Source organism: Leopardus geoffroyi, chromosome A1, assembly GCF_018350155.1.
Source record: "Leopardus geoffroyi isolate Oge1 chromosome A1, O.geoffroyi_Oge1_pat1.0, whole genome shotgun sequence".
Classification (NCBI taxonomy): Eukaryota; Metazoa; Chordata; class Mammalia; order Carnivora; family Felidae; genus Leopardus; species Leopardus geoffroyi.
This window is the reverse complement of record NC_059326.1, coordinates 145,016,453-145,036,221: the sequence shown is the minus strand read 5'-3', so window position 1 is coordinate 145,036,221 and position 19,769 is coordinate 145,016,453. Positions and strand designations below refer to the sequence as shown.

General features: G+C 33.5%; 1 protein-coding gene across 5 annotated transcripts in view; it reads left to right on the top strand.

The window, feature by feature from the left end:
- SSBP2 (single stranded DNA binding protein 2) overlaps positions 1 to 19,769 on the top strand; it is a 313,722-nt gene that overhangs the window by 213,315 nt on the left and 80,638 nt on the right. For 3 of the 5 annotated variants that reach the window (XM_045497122.1, XM_045497123.1, XM_045497120.1), the window contains exon 5: positions 9,757 to 9,846. The exons of the other annotated variants lie outside the window; for them this stretch is intronic. In XM_045497122.1, the coding sequence (XP_045353078.1) occupies positions 9,757 to 9,846 (90 nt within the window). The remainder of the gene's footprint in view (positions 1 to 9,756; positions 9,847 to 19,769) is intronic. 5 annotated transcript variants of the gene reach the window in all.

Here is a 19,769-nt window from a genome sequence, read left to right as displayed (position 1 = left end):
TCTCACTGAAGTTTGGTTTTTGTTACTTGATTTTGCTTTTAATGCTATTTCTGAGTCTGTCCCTCTTTTGGAAGCCCAAGAAATTATAATACTATTCTTTGGATGATTAAGGTTTTGCAAAAGCAACAAATAAAATATCTTTATAATTTAAAAACAGTCAGTGATCTTGGTTCTCCAGACTCTACGAGGGTGACTGAGGAAGGTAGACTGGGGTAGACCATATAGTGCTAAGTATGAACTTGTGTAATCAATGTAAACAAATGCCCAGTAATAATGTAAGTGATTTTAAGATTATAGCTAGGATCTAACTTTACAAAACAGAAAAACTTTTTCTTTGTAGTCTCAAATTTAAAATATTTTATATTTTATTTTATTGAAATAAGACTTCATGTTTAAGTTAGAAATATCTACCTGTTATTTAACCTTAAATTTTAGGGATTAGGTTTAAGTAAAGTTATTAGCATTTGGTCCTTTTTTTTTTTTTTTTTTAAGTTTCTTTTCTTTTGAGAGAGAGAGTGTGTGTGTGGATAGGAGAAGGGCATAAGAGAGAATCCTAAGCAGGCTCTGTCTAAGGGGAGACAGAACCCCATGTGGGCTCAGTCTCACAAACCATGAGATCATGACCTGAGCAGAAATCAAGAGTTGGATGCTTAACTGACTGAGCCATCCAGGCACTCAGCATTTGGTCCTATTATATAGCTATTGACAAAACTGGCAGTGTGTATATTTAACATATAAAAATTTTTTATGTTATAAATAGAAATAATATGACATTTCAGAAAGTTTGTAGGAATTTTATTCAAATATCACTTATATAATTCTAACAGTTAACTTTATGCATCCACCCACAATATTTCATGGGTTATTTTTTATCATTTGCGTAATTATAGTCATGCTATACTCAATTCTGTATTTGGCAGGTTTCACATAGCATTATATCATAAACAAATTCCTATGTTTCCCAAATAATTCCACTTGTAACCATTATTTTTAATAATTGAATCATGTTTCATCGCTTAGATGTACTACAATTTATTTAAGCATTACATTATTGCTGAATTTTTAGGTTACTTTGAATATTTCTTACTATAAATATATGACCATGAATGTATTTTATGCATACTATTTTTCTCATAGTTCAGAATTTAAAATTGAATAGTATCTGAAAGGAAGGATCACTTAGTCAAAATTTATTAATTTTTTATGGCACATGATATATACACATAAAGTGCTTTCTATAAGTGTACCAGTTTTCCATGCCACCAATAACTTGTGAAAATCCTTTCCTGGCAAGATTCCTCAACATATTTCCTTAGTTATTAATAATACCTTAACTGTTTACTTAGTAACTAATGACATTTGCAAAGAATGACCCTTTGAGGTTTGTCGGATCTTACACCTGTTAACTGAAATGATTTCCCAACTTTCTAGCATTAGAAAAGAATAACCCAGGTAAATGATCACTGAAAAAGTTCACATAATTCTAGGCAAGTAACTTAGAAATAGAGTACCTAGATATGGAATTGAAACATTTGGGAATTATAAAAATCAAGAAAACATCCTCCAAATACCTGGAAGAGAAAAATAGATTACATCCCTAGGAACAAATATCTGGACAGTATCAGACTTTTGCAACCCTATTCAGACAACAGTGGTATCTGTAGTTTTGATGAGAGTCAGCAAAGACATTTGCATATATAAGGATTTGGAAAATAATATTTATATATCCTCTAGTCACCCTTGAAATGTATAAGAATTAAAACTCATGAGTAGCAAATGTTTTGTTATTTTTAAGAGACTAATAGGGAAAACAATAGATAAAATTGGAGTTCTTTATTTTTAATGCTGAAAGTATGGTTGCAAAACTGAATGTAGAGGTCAAAAATTATTAGTGAAAAAAGAGGTGATGGAAACAAAAAGTTTATGCCTAAGACTCCAAGTGTTTATAACAAGAATTAGGAGGTGGAAGAGGGAGATGTAGAATAGGAAGATAAGCTAACTTCATTTTTCACTGAGAAAGGTAAATGATACTGTTCGTCTTAACTTTAATACCTTGAAAGCTTAGGATAAAGAGAATTTGTGGGGTTTTTTTCAATTTTATTTTAAAGGACATCTCATTAGATTCATATTACAGGGCTTTTCTTGCTCACGAGTGAGAAAATAAAGCATAAAATTTAAAAATAAATGGATAGGAAATTTAAACACATACAAAAAAAACTTACAACATTAATTTCAGACAAAGTAGACTCAAGGCAATGATTATTAAACGTGAAAAATAAGTGAGAAATGGACAAACAACAATTGTAGGGTATTATATATATTTGAACAGGCAAGGGGAGAAAAAATAGAGACAATATAAGGATATTACACAAATGGATAATAATGTAGACTATGGATATTTTATTAAATATCCATGGGAAATTATGAAAATTGATCATTGGTTAGACCACAAAAAATTGTTCAACAATATCCTCAGTATAAAAATTGTATAGTACATCTTACCTAGACATAGTTGGGAAAGCTAGACATTAAAAACAAAAATAAAGCCTTGAATTAAATAAAGCCTATAAATTAAAATATATCTTTGCTTACATCTATAAGATTTGATGTTGGTGTTCTCATTTTTTTTCTAAATCATCTAATCAGTATAATTTTGGTTTCCAGTTATATCCAGTAACTGTTTAGGAAATCAAAATTATACTGATTAGATGATTTAGGGAAAAAATCATAAGCATCAACATCAAACCTTACAGATTTAATCAAAGGTAAATTCAGAGCCAAACTTTATAGTTTTATATTCTTTGCATTTAAAAAAAAAAGAAAAAATTAGTTACTAATTTAATTGAGAAGTTTGAAAATAATAAAGCCTAAAAAAAAGGCATGAGAATAGAGATAATAGGAGAACAAAAGAAGTTAACAAATTAATAAAACAGAAAAAGAAGTAAGCAGTTTCTGGCAAAAATAATGATGATAATGCTAATTCAGTTTAGGAGAGAGAAAATGAATCCTCATCATCTGTTTTAGAGCCAACAATTCAGTAAGACGGTCCATGGCAGGTGAAATCCACTCCACAAAGTCATCCAGACACTGAGGTTAGTGGCACTCTGCTGCCATTGTACAGGGCATTGTTTTTGTCAGCGTGACAGCAATTAGAACTCTAATTAAAAATAAGTAGGATGGGGCACCTGACTGACTCATTTGGTAGAGCATGTGACTATCAATCTGGGGTTGTAAGTTCAAATCCCACACTGGGTGTAAAGATTACTTAAAAATAAAATCTTAAAAAAATAGAAGTAGAATGTGTTCCAAACTACTTAAGACCAAGGTCTGGATGTGGCACATACCTCTCCTGCTCACATCCCATTAGTAAGAACCTTAATTCTTGGTGAGAATAAGGGAAACAGAAGTATGATGTAGTTGGGCTGCTGCGTGATTGGCTACATTTCTAATACCATGGAAAAAGGAGAAAACAGATGTTTGTTGTCTGCTAGCAATCTCTCTCACAGCTGCTACAGAGGACTTTTTGTAAGTATGTGAAAGTAGTGTGTATGTGGATAAAACTAATAATCTCAATGCAATGAAGTGTTCTGAGAAAAATGTAAATGAACAGAATTGAAGCAAATAGAAGTTTTAGAAAATATAAAAAGAATAATGACCATAATTATTTCCAAAATTGCCTTTGTATTCAGGCAGTTTTATTGCTGAATATTTTTTTAACTTTCAAAAAGCAGATAAACACCATACTATAAAACTTCTCCAGAGCATTATAAAAGATAGTTTGCCATCCAATTCATTTTGAGAAAGTAGAATAATCTGGATGTTCAAGTTTGAAAAATATAATACAGCAAGGAACATTCTCAACCTGTCTCATTTAGAATATAGATATAAAGATCCTGAATAAAATATTGGCAAATATAATTATTAGCCTTATTAAAAGAAGGATCACCCATGATGATCATGCATGGCTTATCTCAGAAATATGATGATGCTTTAAGAAAACTATCAATATATGATTACTTATATCATGCTTCCCACAAAAACAAAACAAAAAAATATCAAATATAAAAAGGCAAAGCATCTTTTTTTTAATTTCTGACTTCTTTAAAAATTGTTTTTAGAATACTAGGCATAGAAAGATTTCTTAGTATAATAAAGAATATGTTTTCAATCAACAGTCAAATATTTGACTGTGCTTTGCATTAAAATTCTGAAGACAAGACACCAATTATAACCATTTTAAATGTTTCTCAAAAAAACTCCCACATATGGCTTAAAAATAGTACAGATAGCTTAATAGTAAAAGTCAACAACTCCCTGACCAATCTCTTCCTACTCACGCTTCCTTTTTTTTTTTTTTTTTAAGTATTGTTTTCTTTTTAGGGACTCTTTTTTTTTTTTTTTAAGTTTATATATTTTTGAGAGAGAGAGAGAGAATGAACACAAGTTGGGGAGAGACAGAGAGAGAGGGGGATACAGAATCTGAAGCAGGCTCCAGACTCTCAGTGGTCAACGCAGAGCCTGATGTGGGGCTTGAACCCATCACCTGTGAGATCATGACCTGAGCTGAAGTCGGAAGCTTAACTGACTGAGCCACCCAGGCGTAACTACTCACTGTTTCCTTTAATCATCTTTCCAATTTCTAATAATTTTGTCACTATTTTAGTTCTTATGTCATTACCTTAATAATTTTTCATATACTTAAATATTTTTTCTATTGTACCAAACAGACTTCATATTTTGATTCCCTGATAGGCAACTGATTCTCTAACATCCTTATTAAATAAAACTATTAGTTATTTAATCTTGATAAATGCTAACTAATTTAGTAATCAATTATATCCTAATTTTATTTTTAAACAAAATTTTATTATATGCCTGTTGTGAAACCTCCATATCAAACTATATATAACTTTTTTTTTTCCTACCAGAGGCCACTAATGATAATGACTAAGATTAAAATAAGAAGTCTTTGGGCTTTAATTTCAGATTTTTATTTAAGAAGATAAAATATAAAATAACAGTGTATCTCTCTATTCTCTAAATTCAGAAATAGGGAATTAAAGAGAGAACAAAAATATTTTTTAAGTGCAGTTATACAACAGCATTTAAGAGAAAGCGGAAAATGGGAAATGTTGCTGGACATATATACAAGGGAAAAATAAACACCACAAAAAGAAGAAGGAAGGGACACAAATTGACTTATGCCTTCTTAAAGGGTAGAATGATATAAGTATAGGAAGTCCAAGAGAGGAAAGTGGCCACACAGACTTAAACAAAGATAAATATATAACAACATGTAAAGATTTCATGGTAACTCTTTAAAGTTCATTTTTGTATGTCCTTGGGAAAGCAAGTAATTCCCCAAATTTAATATATTGGATACATAAAAAGTAGGGACAATTATATTAGTGATTTGGGAAAATATAAAAGGAAAAGTAAAATTGTCACTCTCAAAAAAACCTTGAAATTTAAGTCATGTGACAAAATAAATGATTTAAGAGCAGTTAGAAAATATCTGAAAGTATATACTGAAAGCATATAAATTAATCCAGTGAAGAGACAAAACACTTTTAATGATGATTTTTTCACGTTTTCCCGAAGTCTTATGTATTTAGTTTAGTAAAAAGAAATATTTTAAAACCATAATATTTTCATGTTTTTCTTTTTTTGAGAGAGAGAAAATAAAAAGTCAAACCTAAATAATCATGCATATATTATATAATAAAGGATTCTCCATGTTATTCTAATGGGAATTCACACAAACCCAGTGAAACTAATACTTTCTAGTAGTTCTTAATATAGTTAAACTACTTTCACTTTTTCTGTGATTTAGTCACAACTGTCAAGAATAATACATACTTTATCAGTTAGAGCCAACAACTTTCTGTGGATCCTCAAGTCAAGAGATAAATTTTTTTTTTTAATTTTTAAATTTATTTTTGAAAGACAGAGTGCAAGTTGGGGAGGGGCAGAGAGAGAGAGAGGGAGACACAGAATTCAAAGCACACTCCAGGCTCTGAGCTATCAGCACAGGGCCAACATGAGGCTCAAACCCTCGAACTGTGAGATCATAAACTGAGCAGAAGTTGGCGCTTAATATACTGAGCCACCCAGGTGCCCCAAGAGAGATAAATTTCTTACAAGTTGGAAGTAAACTTGAAATAAGTCTCAGAAATTGTATCAATGAAATGAAGAAATTTTGTATTTCTTTCTTCTACATAAATTACTAATTCTCAAAACTTGATTCTCATTTTGCTTGCAGTTTGAAAGCACATATTATTTATATTGCTATAAGTGAGCAAGTTAAGCAATTTGATAAATATACTCTTTCACAATGCTTGAAGTGCCACTTAGTGTGTGTACCTCTGTAGTATTTATTATCAGATTAGTATTTGTTAATGATTTACATGGTGTACCAAATGGTACTCTAAGCTTGAGTCCACACAGTACAATAAACAGTGAATTATCCTTTGTCAATAAATCCCAGAAGACTGGATGCATAATTTAGCTCAAAAATGTGGTCCACAGAGTGAAGTTTGGGCTGAAATGCTCTGAACTAGTGCTTTCTATGAGGTAAACAAACTGGGTAATTATTAAGATTCTGTTCACATCACTTTGTATTCTTAAGCCAAGGATAGAAATTACTATCACACCAGAAAATGAAATCATGCTCTATACTATAAATCATCTACCTATAAAACTCTTCTGTTTTCAAGACACTTCTATTATTATGCCCCAAGTATGATTATTTTTTTTTCAAAGTATGATTATTAAGAAAGAAAAAATTCCACAAAATTTTTGTGCCACTGTAAGGGAATAGGTACAAATGAAGAATTTGCACATCTTGAAATGTGGGAAGACATCCTCAACAACAAAGCAAGAGTCATATTTAAATAAGTTGATGGGGCACCTGGGTGGCTCAGTCGGTTAAGCATCCAACTTTGGTTCAGGTCATGATCTTGCGGTTTGTGAGTGCGAGCCCCGTGTTGGGCTCTGTGCTGACAACTCAGAGCCTGGAGTATGCTTAGGAATCAGTGACTCCCTCTCTCCCTGCCCCTCTCCCACCCAAGCTCTGTCTCTCTCTGTCTCTCAAAAAATAAATAAATGTTGAAGTAAAAATTAAAAAAAAAAAATAAGTCACCATAACATGATCCATTTGTTTATGTGATTTACTCATTCATTCCTAAATATTCTATTTATTTTTTTAAGTGCTTGTTTATTTTTGAGAATGAGAGAACACAAGCAGAGGAATGCAAAGAGAGTGATTGAGAAAGAGACACAGAATTTGAAGGCTCCAGGCTCCAGGCTCCATGCTGTCAGTGCAGAGCCTGATAAGGCACTTGAACCCACCAACTGTGAGATCATGACCTGAACTGAAGTCTGACACTTAACTGAGGAATCATCCAGGTGCCCCCCCAACTATTCTATTTAAATTTATAATCCCTATCCCTTTATTGGGAATTCCCTATTCCTTGCTCTTTTTTTTTTTTTTCTACATAGCACTCACCATTATCTTTCTTCTTTCATTAGAATGTTAACTTCCAAATAGCAAGGATTTTTTTTCCCTATAGTGTTAACTGCTGTGTTGCAGAACTTAAAAGACTTCTTGGTAATTTATATTTTGACTGAATTTATTCTATAATTTTGAAGTCATAAAATGAAAAGGCATTTTAAAGATTTAATTTGCTTAAATCTTCATCTGAATCATGTATTTTGTTTCACTTTTAAATAATAGCTGAAAAAAAAAAAAAACAAAAGGGAGCACATATAATGCAGAACATAGAAGGAAAAAAACCTAGCATATTATATGCCTTTAAACAATATAGTCCCCAAAAAGAAAACAAATAAAGGAGCCAACGATGACCCAGTATTTTTACTTGTTGAATTTTAATTTGGATGCAGACAAACTTTTTCTTTTCCTTAGGGGAGGCAAAAGCTTCTTTCATGTACTTTCTAAGCAATTAGAACTGAGGGGAAAATAGCATCTTTGAATTACACTAAGACATTGCAGTAACCCATTGAATTCTATTTTATTTTTTTGTAAACCTGCTCAAAGTTGTAATACACAAATACAGTAGTATTTTTTCTATATAATGTAGTATATTTTTTCTATAAAAATATAGGTGAGAGTAGTTTACAAACTTGTCTCAAAAATATTTCTCTTCTGCAATTAATTAGAACAATAGTGACATCTTATCTCTAGCTCTTAGTACTGAGAGCAATTTGCCCATGACAGTAATTCACTGTCACAGGATCTAGATCAAATCTTTCTTCCTAGATCAAGCTGTAATCATATATATTTAAACTGTCACTGTAACATTGTATATTAAAATTTTATACCAGTTTAGTTAAATGAAAAAAAAAGATTTGCCTTTCATTTTTTAAAAATATGAATGTTGATACATAAAGCAAAATAGAACACTATCTGTCAAATAGTGGGTATTTAATGTACATTAATGAAATTGCATGCTTTTGCTTAAAATAGAATAACAGATAAATGTTTCATCTTAATATCTAAGATATATTATTTCTCCTTTTATACTTATCTGCTTTATCAGAAGCTTAGAATTTTGGCATTCATAGGTAAGCAACATTTTAGATAACCACATTTAAATCTACATTTTCTCAGGAAACACTCAAATCATTGGCCTTCATTATTAATAACTACTAGTATTATAGAATAAACATGTGTTAGTATTTTTACAAATTTATATACCAGGAAATGTAGGCTATAAATATATTGATATTGCATCTTCTAATGGAATATTAATGCATGAATGACTACCCTGATGTAGGGGCAAGGACAGTGGGACAGATATACTAGATCCATTATTTGTTTTGAGTTCTTTCATAGCAGAACTGTTGGATTCATACTGATCTTTCTTCAGCACATTTCTGATCTCTTGACTGTTCTTAGGATTTATAATATGTCTAACCAGGTAGAGGAATGAAAACCCATGATTATAGAATAGTGATATTTATTACTGTTCTGTGTAAGAATTAAATCTAAAACTTATATTTAATTACAAAGAATCTAACTCAAAATTTTTCATTCTCCTATTTCATGAAGCTCTAGTGTGCCATGAAATAATTTGTAAGTGAAGTAGACTGAGTTTTTCAATCGTTTTTTTTTTTCATAATCTGTTTATATGAGACTAATCTCTCTAAATCGAATTCTTTTCTTTTATTCAGTCTCCTAATTACTTTTTCATCCTCACCACTTTGTTTTTGCTAACAATTCTATTTTGGCTGCCAGTTATAGCATATCAGAAATTGAATAATGTGTTACCACCTATAAGCAGAAAATTAATTGTATTTGTCTGTGACAAAGCAAAGCATAATCTTAAAAAAGAGTTCTTTTTTCCAACTTCTGTAACCACCATTTTCATACTTACTACCGACATATCTCCATATTTGTTATTAATGTTGTCATTTCAGATGCCTGTGCCTTAAATAAAGCATTTACTTAAACTTTTATCTTTTTGTCATATTATTATTTGCCTTTTATATATCATTGAAAGATACCATCTTCTTCAAATCCTGTGATTTCAGAAAGTTTTAAAACACTTGTTTAAACCAAATAACTTAGTCATATATAAACTAACTGTTGTATCTTTGTTTACCTCTGGAGTGGGGGAAATTACTAATATTTATTCCTGGGAATGAAAGCTTCCCTTCCTACAATCTGTGATCGTTAGTCTGGTTTTGTGCCTTCGTTGTAATGATATAGGTTTGTTTCTCCTTTATTCTTTGCAGAGTGCTGCAGCAGCTCCCAGCCCAGTGCTAGGAAACATTCCCCCAGGAGATGGCATGCCAGTAGGTCCTGTACCACCAGGGTTCTTTCAGGTACTCAGAGAAACTCTGACGAGGAATGTTAAGGCACAGGAACTCCTGTTTGCTTTTATTGAAAGATATGAACGAGAATGAGGCTATTTTGATTCTTAAGGTAAACGTAATGTGTGCAGCCAACTCTTGATTATTCAGAGACCGGTTATTTAGTGTATAGATTAGCCCTTCCTTCCTGTGTTTTTATTTGTTGTCAAATTTTTATTCATTTATTTATTTTGACATTTCCTTGTTCAAGTAAGAAAGAAAGAGAGTGGAAATGCAAACTGGCCCCTTGAGTTAACTGTGGTAAAGATGTGATGGGAAAAGAGGCTGAAGATAAAGTTCTGTAATCATATATAGATTTCAACTACTCCAGCCATCCAGATCTCCACAGACCAAAGATAATCAAGATTTGGCTGTAATTTCAAAATATGGCTAAATCATAACCTTTTCATTTATCAAAATTACAGGCTATATCGAGATATTTTGATAATCATCTTTTTGGCTTTTAAGCTAGAATTGTTATTAATATTATTATGTGACATTTTAAAATCAGATTTTTAAAATACAAATGCTAGTATTTTAGAATTTCAACAAGGCCACTTATTTTAGCAATGATGGTAATGATTTTAGAATTATAATACATCCACTTTTAAATTTTATTTTATTTCCATTTAATTCTAACAGTTTTCTAACACAAAGAAGTATAGACTCTGAAATTTATTATTTTTTTACTACATAGTTAATTTTATAACATCCTTTGAGAAAATTAACAAGAACTTAGGAGTTAAGAACCAGAATTGGAAGGCATTATGGGAATTAGTGTAATGTGCTATATTGTTAATGAATTACATTAGGTACTTACAAACTAATCTGTCACTTTAGTGTTTTTATATTTTCACAGTCTTTGATAGTCATTTGCTACTTAATCCATACCATCATTACATTTCTTATAATCTAGGAGCATATTATAACTCTTGATTAGTAATTAAACAATCTCCATTTAAGATGATAATACTAGCTAACACTTATTAACCACATACTATACGTTATGCTTTGTTCTAAATGTTTTACATATATAAACTCTTAATTCTCACCGTAACCTTAGGTATGAAGTATGTATTATTACTGTTCCTATTGCACAGATGGAAAAACCAAGGCTTGGTAGATAAGTGGCTTGCACGAAGTCAGAAAGTGACAGGGTCAAGATTCAAATCAAGGCTTTGTGGACTTCTGCCACAGAATTTACCTTTTAAAGTTCATAACTGATCATTATTCATAATATTTTTAGCTCATTTAATTTTTTTTCCTCATGCTGTCTTTCTTTTGCCAAGGAGGAATTAGAGTTAGTGAATAAATCAGAAGGGTTTATTTACATATAAGAGTTAATAGAAGCTCTCTAAATGGCACTTTTAAAAAGAGGGGTGGGTTGGGAAGGAAGCCAAATACTTCTAGGGTAAAACAAACATGTATAAACCCATACATTTTAATTTTCACATTTTGTTAAATGAACCATTCTTCTCTTACCTGTCTTGTGCCTGATTCTTGGTAAGAGGAGTTAAAACAGAGTTAACTTTGTTTTAATTATTCCAGTGTGATACATACTTAAGAACTACTACATGCCAGGTACTGTGGTAAGCATCTAAAAATGAGTATGGTAATATGTACCTTCCCAAAGTTCATTGTCTAGCCAGAGGCTTTATTAAAAATAAATAACTGTAATATAGCAAGGTATGTGCTGTAACAGACTCAAGTGTAAGGTTCTGTGATAACCTAGAAGAAGAGCTGTTAAGTCTGCCTGAATTGAACCTGGGAGTGGTTTAGAAAACATTTTCCAGGGTAAAAAACAGAGGAATGATATTCCAGAAAGTGGAAACAATATAAGCAAAGGTATAAAGGCCTTCAAAAAAGCATATATTGTGGTTAAGGAGAGAGAGACAAGGGAATTAGAGTATAGAAAAAAATGGCTGTAATAAATGAGTGGAGTGTACTCTTAGAGCAAATTAGGAGGCCACCAAACCCAATCTTGGGAGGGTCATTGTCAGGGAAGTATTCTCAAATTAGTAAATGAAATCCAAAGTGGCATCTAAGGATGAGTTAGGCGAAGAGACAAGGAGACAGGGAAGGAATATTCCAGGAAGAGGGAAAAGAGTTTCCAAAGGCCCAGAGGGGAAAATAGAGAAACTAAATATTAAAAAACAACACAATGGAGCTTAATTGGCTAAAGGGAGAGTAGCTGGTGATGAGGCTCCAGAGGAACCTAGAGGAGCTTGTAAGTCATGTAGGAATTTGAACTTGATTTTAAGGACAGTAATAAACTATTGGAGGATTTGAAGCAGGAGAGAGGCATGTTAATATTTGTACTTTTAGAAAAATCACTCCAGTGTGGCCAGGATTTCTGAAGCCAGGTCTGAAGGTAGGAAGACTACTTAGGAGGCTAGTACAGTGATCCAGGTGGGATTTAATGATGGCCTGGACTAAGAGAGTGGCAATGGGTGTGGAGAGAGATGAACAGATTTAAGAGAAATAAATGCAAAGGGTATGAGTAAAAGAATTCAGAAATAATACCCTGGTTTCCTTCTCTAACCTGGGCAGTTGGGGATTTTATTTTCTGACATAGAGCCCACAAAACAAGGAGTAGGTTTGAGGTGGGACAGATGAAGTTCCTGTGGGACCTCCAGATAGAGATATCCTTTAGACCAGTGAACATACAGGTTTGAAGCCTAAGGCAGCAATCCAGGCTAGAGATAGTCATATTAAGGGCACTTGAGTCCACAGAGGTAGATTAATTATCCAGCAAGAAAGTATAGAATGAGAGAGTAAGAGAGTATGCAACTGAAATCCCAGAACACTAACATTTAAAAGGTAAACAAAGGCAACAGAATTCATTAAAAAGAATGAAGCAAAGGTATCACTTGGTTGACTAGTACAGTAGCCCAGGGAAGAGATCTTGTGACCCTTCAAAGAGTAGTGGCAATAAGATTGGAAAGGAAGAAGCAATTCATAGTTATGTTTGATAGGCTTTAGTTGATTAACAAAATTAGGGTTAGAGGAAAAAGAGTTGGAAGATTCAAGGATCGTTCTGAGGTTCCTATTTTGGACTTCTGGAAAGTTTCAATGTCTTTATCTGAGTTAGGAAAGACAGAAGGTAGAAAAAGCTAAATACATTTGAGTTTGGTATATGTCATTCCCCTTTATCCAGGGAGACCATTCTACCTAATCCCAGATACTCTTTTACCCCATTCAATGGGCTTAATGTCCAGTCTCCCTAGGAATACCTCTTTGAAATAATGAATAACTCAAACCATCAAACTTTTAAAAAAGAAATGGAATGTTATTATCTTTTGGTACATATAATGATGGAGTTAGTCTACTCAAATGTTTCCTAAATATCAGCCTTGGTTTCCTACAGTGATTGGTCAGTACTTCAATGTGATCCTGGCCATAATGCCTGTTGTTAATGAAAAGTACTACCTTATGTGAGTAGAAATAACAGCAGACAACCACAATTCAAGCCCAAATACCAGTTTCTAATTCAATTCTGAAGAGACATTCAACTCCAAGAATTATCCAGAGTAAGAGAAGAATAGTTTTGAATCCTCATTCTTAGTGAGGAAATGCAAAACTTATTTGGGCTCACCTGGAATGGGAGTAGGTTAGGAAAGGATTGAGCCTATTAAATGTAATAAAAAAATGAAACTAAGGAAAGAAGAGGTTGTCATTAGCACATAAAGCACCTGCATCAGTAGTTTTGAGTTGTTCGCTATGTGATGATATCGTAAAATTTAGATTAGTGTTTATTTGTGACAGATATTAACATGGTTCATACTTCAACTTTGATATTTTTATTGAAATGGGAGAGCTTCTGTTATTTTGTTGGAGGTCAGTTAAGTAAAATCTAATTGGAATAATAGGTCATGCAAAAGGAAGTATCAATTTAGTAAAATAAAGCCATTTAAAGTAAGATACATATTTATTTAGAGTTTTTTTCTCTAAGGAGTAATTGGTATACAGACCCCTATAAATTTTCAAAGTGACCTGCCATGGAACCGGTGAGTGACTTTAGAGCAGCTTTTTTTTTTTTTTAATTATTAAAAATTTTTTTCATGTTTATTTATTTTTAAGAGAGAGGAAGACAGAGCACAAGCAGGGGAGGGGCAGAGAGGAAGACACAGAATCCAAATCAGGGCTCAAACCCACAAACTGTGAGATCATGATCTGAGCCAAAGTCAGATGCTTAACCGACTGAGCCACCTAGGCACCCCTGCAGCAACTTTCTTAAATTGGCAAGTCTTGCTACTGGGTCAGAGGGAAGACCATAGAAGCGGCCATTGATCTAACTAGAATCTGGCAGTTTTAGTGGAAGAAAATGTGTTATTGTGGCATGGTATGGGTACACATAGTAGGCACTCAGAATGAGTCTCTACTTTGAGTCTCCTATCCCTGTACTAGAATCTTACTCAAAGTTTTCATTGTATGCTAAGAAATATTAATTACGTATTGACAGCATCAATCTGCTATTCATTCATTTTCATATCATTCTTATGAAAAGACAGGCAAAGTTTGATTCCTGCAATTTATTGAATAGGTAGGATTGTTCCTTGAACCAATTAGATTTCCTTCTTGCTTAAATATAACAATCAAAATGGTTTAGTAAAATGCATAAAACAAAACAAAGTTCTTGTTCTTTTGTGTTTAAAAAATTGGACTCTTTGTCACCTTATGAAGTTCTGTAATTTTATAGATTTGAGTAACAAGAAAGCCTTTCTTGTGAATTTATTACAACTTGTGTACCACATTGAAGACAGGGGCATTTTATATTTCAACCAAGAAAATTTGAGGGGGGCGGGTGGTGAAAATTCTTTATTTTTCCCTCCTTTCTGGTCTTTACCACAAGACAACTTTTAAGTAGGAAACTATATCTTGTATTTTTGTCACTATAACTAAACATATCTTTATCTTTTATATAAAAACATAATCTTTTAATAAGTGCTAATGTAGATATCTTTAAGTATGCAGTTAATGTGGGATATGCTTGTAAATTTTGAACTCTGTAGCCTTTGGTTCATTTTTACCATGTGTGATGTTTTGTTTTGATTTTTATCTTGATAAATTTGCAGTACTGTACTCACTAGATCTTTAGTTTTCTTAACTGAAACAGTTGAAAACGAATAATATATTGATGTTGGGTTATAAATTTAAGATTGTGACATCAATAAGATTATAAATATTTGTTGAAGATAAAGGATACCAAGCAATTTATTTGCAGACTGAGGTGGTCGTCCATATTTTAAAATCTGAATTGATCGCAACTCTGATATGGTAGAAAACATGTTGCAGCAGGTTTGTAAGTCATATTTTGTTTGCCTGCATAATGTTAGCAATGGGAAAGCTGCTTTGCCATCTAGTGGTGGTTTGCAGATGTCTCTCCTGGTTCCGGGTATATTTTCCAAAGGTTCTATTTTTAGCAAGACTGCACTGTAGCAAGCTGACCTAATGCTTTGACATAGTAATAACGCAATAAGAAGAATGAAAAATAGAAAGAAATCTTCCCTTTTCTCCATGGTGTTGCTATTGACCTGAAAAAGCTGAATATAAATGACATTCATAAAGCAATGAAGACAAAAACAAAGCTCAGGGTAATACAATATTCTTGATATTTTAAAAGAAAAAGCTTCAAAATGAATGAAAAACTCAGAAAAAAAAATAATTATTTAATTTAACAATCTCATGGTCTTGAAACTGAAAAGAAAAGAAAAAGAAAAGAAACGAAAAGAAAAACACATTTACAAGCCCTCGTTATGTTTCTTGAGGTCGATATTTAATTTATTTCTGGAGATAAGTCGTGTATTTTGAAGATACCTTTTGGGGCGCCTGGGTGGCTCAGTCAGTTGAGCGCCTGACTTCAGCTCAGGTCATGATCTCACAACTCTTGAGGTCAAGCCCCTTGTCGGGCTCTGCGCTAACAGCTCAGAGACTGGAGCCTGCTTTGGATTTTGTGTCTCCCTCTCTCTCTGCCCCTCCTGCACTTGCGCTCTCTCTCTCAAAAATAAATAAACATTAAAAAACGTTTTTTTTTCAAACTAAGTACACTCATCTGCTGTGCTGTTCCTATCCAAACTTCTATACAACTATTCTAAGCAGTGGCACCCTTTTTACCCTGTTATTTATACAGAAAGTTAAATAGTCTACATGCTTTCTCAATTCCCTTTTATCATTAACCTTCATATTGTCTTTACTCCCAGCGATTTTCCTTTCCTCTTACCGTTCCTGACCATGGCCATTTCAGAGTTAGTTTTAGGTAATAATCTAAACCAGGAGAAACTCCCCTTCCCTCTCCCTACAAGTTATAGATAGCATCTCTAATCTTAGATAATGAGCCAAAAAATTAGTATATCTTTTCTTAGTTTGAATCAGTAGGGTACTGAAAATCTCAGGTAGACTTGACTTACTGAACTGCAACACCTAACATTTCCAGTATATATAGTTTAAAAATCCAAATATCAAAAATAGTATTTTTCATAACTAAATACACTGGGATTTGGAGCATGGAAGTGGGAAGGTTGCTTATTTACCAAAAGTCAAGACATAAAAATTAAGTTTAATTTTATTTTTAAAACACAATTTTGAATCTTTAAAGAACAGAGATTCTAAACATCAAAACTAAAACAAGTCTTTCTCTAATACAAAGATAAAAGGAGCCTGAAAAAATAAAGGTGTCTAATAGCTGCTGGCTTTGATAATGCTTTCCTGCAGTTGTGGTAATAGACCAGGTAATGGCAACTTGTTCTGGCCTCAACTATTAGAACAAATTAAAACTGCTCAGCTTGAGTAACCAAATAAGCTTTTTTTTTTAAAATCACAGTTTCAAACAACTAAGGATCCTATAGCAGTAACTAGATGAACAGAGAGCAAAGAAGAGTGTATCAGGGCTTCAGAGTTAATCCATGGGTTTCTAGTTAGGAATGAAACTGTTTCCTGTTAGAAACCCTACTGTTTGGGTTTATTGACCAAAATGAATATTTAGGAAAAAGTTAACTTGGCTATCATAGACCAATGTTGGTTTTCCTTTCACTTTAATGCTCCTTCTGCTGGCTAAAGGTGTCAGGATATTTTGTGTGAAGCAATAAAATAACATATTTTAAAGTGACATCTGTGATAGCTTATCTGTTTTTCAGCTAATTTGAGATGACGATTTTTCTTTTGAAAAGATCTCTTTATTGAAAATCCTTCCTGGAGCGCTTCAGTTTTTATTATAGCTACTTTGGTGTGTGTTGCGGGGGGGCGGGCATATATAGCAAATTGCAAATATACAAAGGCAGTTTATAACAATTTTAGTTTTTTATTTAATGTTGGTTACAGAAACAAAATGGTCACCATTCTTTGGGGAATTAAAGATAAGAATAGGTTATTAGATATATTATAAATCCCCTCTATGGGTAGGATAGATTTGTCTTAACTATACATTAGGATGCCTTCAGCCTTTTTAAAAGGTAGCTTCTCACTAGGTGGTGTTCTGAAATAATGTATCGCTATATGAGGAGTTGAAAGATTTTTTCTGTAAAAAGCCAGAGAGTAAATATTTTAGCCTTTGGAGGCTTCGAAGTCACAACTACTTACCTCTGTTGTAGTGTCCTTGTAAGGTAAAAAGCAGCCATGGACACTGTGTAGCAAAACTGTTCAGGGAAACTTTATCTACAAAAACAAGTGGTGGGCCACATTTAGTGGGTAAGCCAAAATTGCCCACTCCTCTTCCATCTGAATATGGTCACCACTAGATAGCTTGTAAAAAACCTAAAAGGTAAAGACTAAGAACAATGTTCTTCCAAGTGTGTTCTTTGTAGTACTCACAAGAGAGTTCTGGAGCCTCCCCAGCTTCCTGTGTGTCAGAATCCTTGGGGATGGGGAGAAGTGGAGCTGGAAATCTTTTGTGGTTTTGCTGTTGTTTGTTTGTTTTGAACAGATGAGTCTTACAAACTAAAATTTGAGAACTACTGGCAAAGATGGCTGATGACATATAGCAGCAAACATTTACTACAACTCAAGGAAGTTGGTGGCAGGGGTGAAGGATGAGGGACTGAGGCTGCAGGCACACAGCTCAGTGAGAGGTGGGCTCCTAGAGACAGGACTGGGGCCTGTGAGGCTGAGTGCTGTACCAGGGCCAGCTGCAGAGCCCTGACCTTGGGCCACCTGCGCCCTTATGTATTTAAAAAAAAAAAAAGAAAAAAAGAAAGAAAACAAAAGATAAATAGAAATCCCTGTCCGCATAGAACTTAAAGTCTATTAAAGGAAACAGTAACAAAATAATTATTTTTTTAAAATATGATATATTAGATTGTGATAATGAGGGAGAAAAATGAAACCTAAAAGGAAAATAGGCATTATTGCCAAAGTTCTGGATAAGGTGGTCAGATATATAAGATCATTATAGGAATTTTGGGCTTTACTCTGAGTGGAGGGTTTTAACAGTCTTATTCTGGCTGCTCTGTTGAGATTAGTCTATAGGAGGGAAGGGGGGAAATGGGGAGACTACAGGGAGATTGCTATGTTCGGGACTAAGGTAGTAAGAGTGGTGAGAAGTGGTTGGATTCCAGATATATTTTCAAGCTTGAGCCAACAGATAGTGGTGATGGTTTGGATATGTGTTGTGAGAGAAAAAGACTACAAGGGTGACTACAAGGCTTTTGACCTACTCATGTGGAAGAATGGAGTTGACATTTACTGATGTAAATCAAACTTCAAGAGGAGGTATGAGGGAGAATACCTGAAACTTAATTTTGAACTTGTTAAGACTAAGATGGCTATTAGAGATTCAGGAGATGTTGAGTAGGGAACAGAATATCAGCCTGCAGTTTTATGGTTCAGGCTTGGGCTAGAGTCATTTAGGAGTTATTAGCATGTGGATAATATTTAGAGCTCTGAGCCTGGAAGAGAACACCAAGATAGTATAGATGGAGACAAGAAGGTCTACAATGAACCTAGTGCACTCTAATGTCAAGAAGCTGGGGAGATGAGGAGGGATCAGTGAAGAAAAATGAGAAGGAGCAGTCCAAGAGATAAGAAAACCAGGTAATGTGGTATCCTGGAAGCCACATGGAGAAAATGTTTCAAGGGGAGGAATATTCAGCTGTGCCAAATGCTACTGATAGTTTAAATTAGTTGAAGACTGACAATGGACCATTGAATTTTAACAAGGAGGTAATTTGTGGCCTTGATAACGCCAGTTTCAGTGTAGTGATGAGCATGAAAGCCTGCTAAAAGTAGATTCAGGATAAAGTGGGAAGAGAGAAAGGGGAGACAGCAAGTGTGCCCAACATTGAGTTTTGCTCTAAAGGGAAAGCAAGAGATGATGCTGTAGTTAGAGCGAGAAGTCGGGAGGCCAAAGAAATGCTGCTGGGAGTGAAGTGTTGGCTATTATAAACTGTTCATCCCTGCCGAGGAACAAAGAAAACAGCTCTGCTGGTGCCTGTGAGAAGAGCATATAGGCTTTTGCGAGATATCATCCATTACCCCCAGCAAGCTGGTGTAATCTTGAGTCGAAGATAGAATGCCAGGGAATAGACTAATCGGAGCAGTAGGATGCTTTTCAGAGAAAGTAAAATAGAATTAATTGTTTGCAGTGCTTGCAAATGTGAATGCTACCTGTTATCTGTCATTGTAATATTCTATAATAGATTGTAGATACTTTGGCATCAGTAAATATATTTTCCAGTTGAATTTATCTTATCAGTTTTGTGTACATATATCTATATAAGGCTTGTACATAAAAATGTATATTTGAAATTGGAGATGGAGAAAAAACTTTGTGTAGCTTGAATTTTCTCATAGTGCTTACCTCTATAGATTTTAGCATTAGTCAAATTAGTAAGCTCTAGTTTCAAAACAGACTTTCTGATGCATTAACAATTTCTGTAAAAACCTGTTGTGTAGAAAGACTATTT